Source organism: Nycticebus coucang, chromosome 9 (assembly GCF_027406575.1).
Source record: "Nycticebus coucang isolate mNycCou1 chromosome 9, mNycCou1.pri, whole genome shotgun sequence".
Lineage (NCBI taxonomy): Eukaryota > Metazoa > Chordata > Mammalia > Primates > Lorisidae > Nycticebus > Nycticebus coucang.
This window is the reverse complement of record NC_069788.1, coordinates 51692619-51703469: the sequence shown is the minus strand read 5'-3', so window position 1 is coordinate 51703469 and position 10851 is coordinate 51692619. Positions and strand designations below refer to the sequence as shown.

General features: G+C 36.1%; 1 protein-coding gene across 1 annotated transcript; it reads left to right on the top strand.

Annotated features, from left to right (window-relative positions):
* The first annotated feature begins 8539 nt into the window (after positions 1–8539).
* On the top strand, positions 8540–9487 carry LOC128594719 (putative olfactory receptor 2W6). The gene has a single exon (XM_053603621.1). It carries the CDS (start codon positions 8549–8551, stop codon positions 9485–9487), a length of 939 nt encoding a protein of 312 aa, XP_053459596.1. The 5' UTR covers positions 8540–8548.
* Positions 9488–10851: the final 1364 nt, after the last annotated feature.

Sequence of the window (10851 nt, the reverse complement as noted above, 5' to 3'; positions counted from 1 at the left end):
CATGAGTTCATCTTGTTTTGGTGGGGGAGGGTTGTTCATTTGTTTATTTGGTTTGGTTTTTTGTTTGGGGGTTTTTTTGTTTGTTTTTTTGGGTTTTCTGAGACAGAGTCTCACTCAGTGGCCCTGGGGTTGAGTGTGTGGCATCATAGCTCAGAGCAACATCAAACTCTTTGGCTCAAGAGATTCTCTTCTCTTAGTTTCCTGAGTGGCTGGGACTACAGGCCACACCTGGCTAGTTTATCTTTTTTTTTTTTTTAAATAGAGATGACAGGGGACTTGTTGGAGAGTACTAGGATTACAGGCTTCAGAGTTCATCTGTTTTCTCTATATTTTCCTCAAACAAATTAATCATAGTTATGTTCAAGTTTATTCGCTAACTTTAAAATCTGGATTATCTAGCAATCTCTTTCTATAACTTTCTAAAATTTTTTTGATTATTGATCATATGATTCACTTGCTTCTTCTCATGTCTGATAAAGTTTTATTATATACTGGACTTTGTGTAAATGGACAATAGGGCATTGGATTATGTTATTTTCCACCAAGGGAGTTTCACCTTTAGGTAAGTCAGGTCAGGAGCTCCTTTCTCTTCCACTTCATTATCTTTTACCCCTCCTCACATATCCCCTCATATGCCAATGACAATGAGCATTCTGATTCTTTAATTTTGCTAAATTCTTCTTCAAGAATTTATCCCAATCATCCAGTTCTAAGTTTTCTTTAAAATGAACTAACATCCAATATAAAGTGAAATAAGTGCTAAAGTAGGACTACAAATAAAGAGCTTCTAGAACCCATATAAAAGAATAAACAAATGAAACAGGAAAAAATAAGACTATTTTACAGGCAGAAAATTTCAACTTGGCCTTGATTATTTTAGTGTTATTTTGATGGAATAAAGATCTTCATCGGAGAGGGAACATCATAAGCAATGACATACAATTAGGAAAGATCACAATTATCAAAGATCTACTATATGTCAGGGACAGTGCTATATGTTTAATATTTCTTGCCTTATTTAACTTTTATAATAACTCTACAAGGACATTTTTCTCCCAGATAATAATAAATGAGGCTTTCTATTTTTTTTTTTTTTTTTGAGACAGACTCTCAAGCTGTCACCTTGGATAGAGTGTGGTGGCATCACAGCTCACAGCAACCTCAAACTCTTGGGCTTAAGTGATTCTCTTGCCTCAGCCTCCCAAGTAGCTGGGACTACAGGTGCCTGCCACAACGCCCAGCCATTTTTCTGTTGTAGTTGTCATTGTTGTTTGGCAGGCCCAGGCAGGATCTGAACCTGCCAGCCTCGGTACACGCACTGGCTCTCCAGCCACTGAGCTACAGGTGCCAAGCTGAGGCTTTCTAATATTTAAGCCTACAGTGATTGTATCTGAGCTGGAATTTGAGCCATTCTCTGAAGGCTATTCTTCTCCTTCATTCAATTTATTTTCCAGAGATAATTTAGTTTTTCTTTTTTTTTTTTTTGTAGAGACAGAGTCTCATTGTACCGCCCTCGGTAGAGTGCCGTGGCGTCACACAGCTCACAGCAACCTCTAACTCTTCGGCTTACGCGATTCTCTTGCCTCAGCCTCCCGAGCAGCTGGGACTACAGGCACCCACCACAACGCCCGGCTATTTTTTTTTTGTTATTGTTGCAGTTTGGCCGGGGCTGGGTTTGAACCCGCCACCCTTGGCATATGGGGCCGGCGCCCTACTCACTGAGCCACAGGCGCCGCCCGATAATTTAGTTTTTCATTGTTTTAAGTTTGATGCATTTGGAGCATAAAATAAACAAGAGCTCTTTAAAAAGAGCTTCCAGGTTTAAAAACGTGTACGTATTTCTTCAGGCAATAAGAACCACTTCAGAACTTTAAGCATGGCAGTGATAACGCCTATATTTTAGAAAGGCTTCTTTTGAAGCAAAATGAGAAATGATTTAAGGTAGCGAGTGAGATGCTAGAGATCAACAAATGAACAGGCTCTTGCAGGAAATTATGGAAGAGTTAAGTCAGCTACTGGAATAGAGCAAGAGCATTGGAAATTAAACAGAAAGATGTCATAGGGAGATTGTGAAAAGCTCTCACAGAGAGACAGATGTCATAGGGGCTGTGAAAGATAGATGTCATAGGGAGACTTAGAAACTTACTGAATGTGAAGATTTAGGAAAAGGGAAAACTGTGGTGTTTCAGGACATGGTGATTGGACAAATCACAAAGATGTGAAAATCAAGAAAAGTAGGTTTGGGAAATAAAGTGCAAAGAAATGATGGATATTTGACATCAAACTTTATGAATACACATGATAAAAGTATGACGAATAATCTGTTCTTCGCTTCTGCAAAAGTTACAATGATAATAATCAGATTAAATTGCAATAAAAGGGAATTGGATTAAATGGAAAAGATAACTGATGTCATTTCTTTTTCTGAAGACATTTTATGATGTCATATTACAATATAACAATCTTAAGTCATATAGTTACTTATGGCAAGTGTTTCTTGAACTCATGTACAATCCTTGGATTATATTATTTTGGATTGTATTATTTTATATCACAGAAAGTAGCTTTCCACATATAACATTTCCATAACATAGTAGCTATAACATTTCCATTAACATAATAGCTACAACATTTCCATCAGTTATAAATTTAATCATTTTGTAATGAATGAGTTGTGATGGTAAGAGGCCAAAAAAGATAGAAGTGAGGTAGCAAAAAGTAACTTTAAATATTATTTCTAAATGTTTTTCTTTTGATTAGCAACTTCACATCCTGCATTGAGTTAACTGCTCCAGGAAGATTTCATTTCTTTTGTTTCTCAGAGGGACTCATTATGTCAGGTAGGAAATTCTTAAGAGCATCAAAATTCTCTAGATGTTTCTCTTTAGTTTACTCTAATAACTGAATCTACATGTAAAAAGCAGCTCACCGGGGGAATAGCTCATCTGACCGTGCCAAGAAGTTTGTTGTAATACAAAATTAATATTCATTAGTTTTGACTGCACATCTATGTAGTTGAGTATTTCTGTTGACAAAAAAAAGTTATTGTAAGCCATTTGTTTATAAATTAATGAAGATGATAATATTATCACTGCTTATAACTGATATATTGCATCCCTATCAGCATAATTAGTGCTATTAAGATTGTATGATTTTAATAATGTTTAGAACACAGGACTTGACATTTCTATTGACAAAAATACCTGGAAATGGTCACCAAAGTTAATACACCATATCATATTATTAGTAATAATAACTAATATTAAATTTTAAATAATATTTTAAATGTACAGTGTACATTTATATGTAGTATCTCATGTGTATCTGTAATTAAAATCTTTGACTGGAGAGGTGAGATGTGAAATTTATTTCCCATAGAAGTTTTTGATAGCTAAATATAGAACATTTGCTTTTAAGATGCAGTTATTTCTATCTTGTTTACCTTATGACTGTAACAGATAATAAAGTAATCTGAAACAACACATGCACACCATTTATTTTCTTTTAGAAAGAATTGATTCTGACTTAGCTGATAGTTGTCAGACAGAGTAATTTTCTTGAAGTAAATTTAATAATTTTACACCAAATAAGACAAACTGAAATAAAATTCTCTTAATATTTTGGCCTATTTTTTTACTTTTTTATATTAATTCTAAGTGTCAAAATCAATCTTTTTCTTTTTTAATCCATCCTCCTGTCAATATATCTAGCTTCAATAGAAATGTTCAAGATAAGCTTTAACATTACAGGTCTTAAAATTGCCAGGAAAATTAATCTTAAGTCAACAAAACAGTAAAGGCACTTAAATAATAATAGCACTAAATTCACTAATCAAGTGGTAGAGGAAAACAAGACACACGTACGTTGTGGAACATATTTTCCTTAACTCCAGTTTCCATCTGAACTAAGCATTAGGTGTCTTAATGCTTGTTACTAAGAACTGGTCTTGATGATGAAAATAGGCTAGGCGAAGATTTGGTGCTCTCTCTGTCTCTCTCCTGGGTAAATCTGCAATGTGTGTGTGTGTTTGTGGGGGAGTAGGACACGCACACACACACATGCTTGAGTGCATGCACATATGTAACTGTGTGTATTGGGAAGAGTGATATTTCCTCTGAGACAATACACTCTCCCAACACTAGTTAGAGATAATTAGCTAAGAGAATTTTTGAAAAGAAAGTTTTACTCCATAGGGTAACCAGAAAAGGAAATATCCAATTCTATTTCAGTTTTGAAATCCATAAGGAGTTCTTCCTTTTCTCAAATTTGAATCCTTTGATCTTTAAGTGTTCCCTGCACTAAGTGTACGTCAGAGATCAGCACAGCTTCCCTTATGCTCCTTCTCATCTGGCTCCTTGTCTGGAACTGGGAGGTGGGATGTGGAGGAGTACCTTGTAGCTAGAGCTTAGGTGGTGTAACCACTGTGTGCTCACCAACATTCTCTCTCCATCTATTCAGATTCAGCTTTGCTGGGTCTTGTTGCCCCTTTTTCTTTTGACCTTTTTTATAGATCTCCTCAATGTGATCTTTCTCCTTTCCTTGTCTACACTTTGGTCATCCCGCTTGGACTTCTAAGTGAAACCTCAAGAAAGAGAAAAAACCATGGACATGGCATTTCTGAGGTTGCAGTCAAAGTTAGTAAGTTAATGCTCTTGTATAAAGAGAAATGTGACCTACACCTCTAAATTACCCAATGATCTGGGGCTTTCTTAAGAACCTTAGGCTATGGCCACGAACAATTAAATTTTTATGCCAATACTTTTCAGTCTAGCTGTCCATGAACTTTATTTAGGTATGCTTGGCCAAATTTTAAAAATTGTTTAATATCATGTGTCCTGTGAGGAAGCTAGAGAGATTTTCAGCTCATTAATGAAATTATTACCAAAAAATCAACTTAGAAAGTAGTAGAATCTACTGACTGAAAAATTTTAAGAATAAAATTATTTTAATCCTGCATTCCATGGGAGTATATTGAATCATGGACATCGGTAATTGTGAGTGGTGAGTATTGACACTGAGACTTTGAACTCCAAGCTGATAGTCAATGAAAGAAACAAAGAACATTTTTCTAGGTTTTCTATGGCTTTGCATTTACTTCATTTTCCATTTCCATTTGGCAAAGAATGAGTAACTTGTCTAGCTATGAAGTGCCCATACCTTTCTTAGCTCTGGGACTTACTTATCCACTACTCCAAATATTCTAAGCAATAAATTTCCATTCTGGCTCTTTATAAGCTAATTAGGTAATAGTCAATAGTGGAGTATTCTTTGGTCCAATTTTTTAAAATAGTGTGAAATTTGAATTATCTGGTCAAGAATGCAGATATCACAGAGGATATATAAGATTGTCTTGTTTTCCAAAACAATGGGAACACATTTAAATGCCAGAATTGACAAATCATAGTACTATGATTAAATAAAGAATGTGTATGGATTTTATAAGAAAACTGTCTTATTACTGTGTTTAGAAGTCATTCTTCTGGTTTCAAACAAGGATAGACACATTCACATATCATTTGAAATAATATTCTTGACAAATAGAGATATTAGCCATTAGTTATTAGTTATAGCCATAATTCTATAAACGCAAGAATATAATCCTCACAAAGGGAAGGTTTGGAAAAAAAGAGTAATGATTGAATTGATGTGACAATATGAGGAGAAAGGACAGTGAACAGATGATTTAACCACCATGAAAATGTTGAATTCATGAGGATAATTCTACATGAATAATTCCTAGTTGGTGTGAAAAAACAGAAAGAAAAGAAAATAACTTGGGTTGTATTCTACCTTATGGTCAATGAGCATTCATATACATACTTATAAGTAATAAGGAAAATTCTGAGTATTATAACATGGAACAAGGCATTCATTGTCAGTCACAGTCACCTGGCACTTCCTTTAAGGATAGACAGATGATGCCAGGCCGAGGCTCATTCTAACAGAGTTTCTGTGCCCAATGAACTCAAGGGTTCATACATCCTGTTGGGCAAATTTTAACTATACTTCTCACTTTCTGAGTAAAAATGTGGTTTGTCTACATCTTTGCCTGTAATATCATGATAGCTACCTACTTGTCTTATTTAATTTATAAGCAATAAGACTATACTAAATTGCATGTAACAAATCAAAAGATGCAAATTGCAGCCCTAACTTTATGACTCATTTAGTTTTTATATACAGATTTAGTATAATTACTGTGCTGCTCAACTCTACAGTTAGAATTGTGATGGATGGAGTGATACCTTGAGCAGAATCACTGGGGATCTAGTTGGTTCCATGTACCAGCTCCGTGATCTGGGGCAGGTTATTTCATCACTCTCTTAGCCTCAGTGGCTTAATCTGTGATGTTGAATAGTAAACTGCTGACCTCCTGGGGCTTCGTTGAGAATTAAGTGAGGTAAACTGTATCAAACACTTAAGATTAGTGCCTAGCTAATAAGAGGTATATACGTTAGTTACATTAATATTTAAATAACTTATAATTAGTGATTTTTAATATTTTTCAATATTTAAAACACATAGAAATTTACAAAGTCTAACAGAAAAACTACATATGCTTTACAGTTTAGATAATAGCTCTTGCTTTAGAGCCATATGTCCTTCCAGCTATTTTTAAAGAAATCAACACTATAGATATAAAGTCCCAGTCTTTTACCCAGTTTCCTCTACAGAGGCATCTACTATCATCAGTTTTGTATCTACCCTTTCAGTTCATTCACATGTCTCTATATGTTCTTTCTTAACCATTATATAACATCATTTTTTAAAATTTCCATTTTACAAAAAGTGGAGGGAAAGCCCTTACTAACAATGCTGCTTGATTATAAGCATTGTTCCTCACTTATCAAACAAAGGATTGCCTGTCTACCTAGATATTATCATATTTTCCCATCTATAGAAGCTTATTGCAGCCTCTGGAGTGATGACTGTAACAATCCTTTAATTGTCAATAAATTTCAAAGTTTTGATGTCCAAAATTTTAAAGCTATTGTTGGGAACATATGCCACAACATAATTTAGTTATGGCAAAGCATTCTCAGAGCAGTGGATTTGAACCCTGTTTTGTGCCCTATGTACCTGAGAAATACAATACACTCCCCTTCAATGAAAGTCACAACTCCATTACTTTTTACTAAAAGTTTAAGAAAATACTAAAAAATATCAGTAAGGAGGACTCTGCCTTTGGCTAATTTACATTATATAGTATATTCACTCTAGGACATAAAATGACCACCTAATAATTACACATGTAAAATATCTTAGAAGATATGAAATCTCTTTGTTCTATGAGATCAAGAGACAGCAAAATAAAATATTCAATGTAGGCTATTTAGAAGTAGAGTTTTTGTGAGAATAAAATGTGAATAAGAAGAAGGGAAAGGCTATTAAAAGAATGCTGGCTACTAGTTCCATTGGGACTGACTTCTGAAATTACTTCTATCTTTTTCATTTTTATAAAAAACATTCTCAACATCAGAAAAATTTTGATGCAAAACATGATTTTATCACAGGAGATTTGAATAGGTTGGCGTAGAGGGGCTACTTAGGTCATGACATATGCCGTTCACTATTATCTTGTCTGATACACATAAGCCAAGGTCATGTTCCAGTAAATAAAATGGATGGAGTCAGAAGCGTAGATATAAACAATAATGAGGTAATCTTCCTAAAATTTTTCTTGATCACTTGTACCCTGTTGAGTTTGGATATAACTTTATGTTTCCAAGTATTGATGAGACAGTATTTAGAATAAGATTTCACCAAACAGCAAGTCCAGTTCTCTGATCCAGATATACAAGCCACTATTCCTATCATGTGGTAGGTATGGCTAGGAAAATTTGCTAATTTCCCATTTTAAAAAAAAGTGGAAAATGCTCAGTGTCCATTCCCTTATAAAATAATCTGCTTTTGAAAGTAATTTTTTATATCATGCCAAAAATGTAAAATGTTGGCAAATAATCACAGCCAGAAGTCTGATAAACTCCCAATATTATTTGTTCCTCAGTGCAAATAATGAATTAATCAGTACCTATTGAAATTTTGGGTCAAGCATCCACATGCCGGGAGCCAAAACATATCACAAAAATGCCCCTTGCTATCTTGATTTTACAAGCAAACTATTCTCAGGAATTCAACCGTAAACAGCAATGGTACTTTCCCCTTGCATATCTCCTCAAAAATGCACCCCCCGCCTTAGGGTCCTTCTCCTAGTAATTTTCCAGAAACAAGCCCCCTCCCCACCCTGTTAGGAATAGCCCTTAGTTACTTTCTCATTTGAATGCTTATAAGCCCAGCTGAAACAATAAACTCTTCGGAGCTTGATCAGACTCTTGACTTGCTCTCATTCTTTCGTGTCTCTTGTCCCCTCATTCGACTGACCCCTTTGTTTCCCAGGTCCCCATTGAATTCCCTGCTGGCCAGGGCATCCACATATCCAAGGAAGTTTTATTCTACCTTTTACCAATAATTCCATTTAGAGGGAGGGTATCTATGCTCTTTACAGACGCTCATCTTTCTCCCAACAGGTGATATATGGTTACAGGTGATGGAAAAGGACAATACAAGTTCTTCTGAAGGATTCATCTTGGTGGGCTTCTCTGACCGTCCCCACCTGGAGCTGATCCTCTTTGTGGTTGTCCTCACCTTTTATCTGCTCACTCTTCTTGGCAACATGACCATCATCTTGCTTTCAGCTATGGATTCTCGGCTGCACACCCCAATGTATTTCTTCTTGGCCAACCTCTCCTTCCTGGACATGTGTTTCACCACGGGCACCATCCCTCAGATGCTATACAACCTTTGGGGCCCTGATAAGACCATCAGCTATGTGGGTTGTGCCATCCAGCTCTACTTTGTCCTGGCCCTGGGAGGGGTGGAGTGTGTCCTCCTGGCTGTCATGGCATATGACCGCTATGCTGCAGTCTGCAAACCCCTGCACTACACTGTCATCATGCACCCACGTCTCTGCGGGCAGTTGGCTTCAGGGGCATGGTTGAGCGGCTTTGGCAATTCTCTCATAATGGCACCCCAGACACTGATGTTACCCCGCTGTGGGCACAAACGAGTGGACCACTTTCTCTGTGAGATGCCAGCACTAATTGGCATGGCCTGTGTAGATACTATGACCCTTGAGGCACTGGCTTTTGCCTTGGCGATTTTTATCATCCTGGCACCACTCATTCTCATCCTCATCTCTTACGGTTATATCACACGAGCAGTGCTGAGCATTAAGTCAGCTGCTGGGCGAAAAAAGGCCTTCAACACTTGCAGCTCCCATCTAATTGTTGTCTCTCTCTTCTATGGTACAATCATATACATGTACCTACAGCCAGCAAATACTTATTCGCAGGATCAGGGCAAGTTTCTTACTCTTTTCTACACAATTGTCACCCCCAGTGTTAATCCCCTAATCTATACACTGAGAAACAAAGATGTTAAAGAGGCTATGAAGAAGGTACTAGGGAAGGGGCATGCAGAAGCATAGTAAGGGGTAGTGGAATTTTGGAATTGACTTTTGACCCATCTTTTATATATGTTTTTAGAATTAGCAAATAAGAAATTGTTCTGCCATTACAGACTGAAGAGACCCTTATTGAGATGGAAAAATCAATGGTTTAGCTAGGTCAGGAAAATGTAGCATTCCTCCTAAGTTAACAATCACTGATGTCCCTCTCAAGTCCCTCTTAAGTCCAGCATTCTTCACCAGGAGGGCTCTAACCCGTGGTGAAACAGAGACCTACACTTGCAAAATACCAGCTGAAAATGTAGACACCAGGCATTTTTGTTCCCATGTCAGTTTATAACAATGATTTATACTTAGTAGGTCCTCAACAAATAAAGAAAAAAGATCTTAGAAACACTTATTTTTTCTACAGAGTTCAAATGTGCTTTTATAGTGCCAAATGCTTGAATAAGAGCCAAAATAAATGGTTCAATTATCTAGTTTTAGTACCTCAAACACCATAATTCTGCATATTCTGCATAAATATGCATAACTCTGCATATTTTGAATCATTTACATAAAATGAGCTTAATTACATTTATATTTGACTTTCTGTGTCAATAGGAAATGAAGAACAAAGGCAATAAAGCAAGACCATAAGGTACTTGCTTTATATAAAAGGAAGGATTTATTGTCTTTTTTAATCCTTGTTAATGACAAAAGAAGGCTAAGGGGTCTTGTGGCTAAAAATGTGTGAAGATTATTTAATCTCCACTTTTTCATATGTTATCACGATAACCTTGAATGGAGGCAGAGAGAAATGAGATGAACTCTGGGAAATTGTTGGAATCTTTATGAGTGGGTATTTTCTGGATGTTCATTTCTTCATATTTACCAACAATCACATACCAAAGGGGGAGTTACGACCTAACCCCCAATGAAGCAGTTTTCGCACATCTGGTTAAGATGGACAACAGAACATGAGAAAACAAACTTGCACTGGGATCAGTCCCTGACAACCCCCTCCACCATTGGTATGTAACTGCTTAAAATGACAATACCTCTCTAGTCACAATGGACATTGATTTGGTTTATGTTAAATGAATGAATGTCCATCTTAAAGGCAAACATGTTCTTCAGAATTGACATATCATTTGCATGAATCTCATCTCATAACTTGGGGAAAGGTATATTAGGATTTCTTCAAGTGAATAAAAATTCTAAACTTTGGAACTATTACCAGTAACATAATTAGGAACTGGATAAAAAATAAATTTAGCAATTAATCACTTAAGCTCCTCAAAAATTTTAAGAAATGTTGGGTTAATCTAGAGGCCCAAGAAAATATACTATACACTTAATAAATATTTCTCAAAACATATCATTGTCAGATACAATGTGAATAT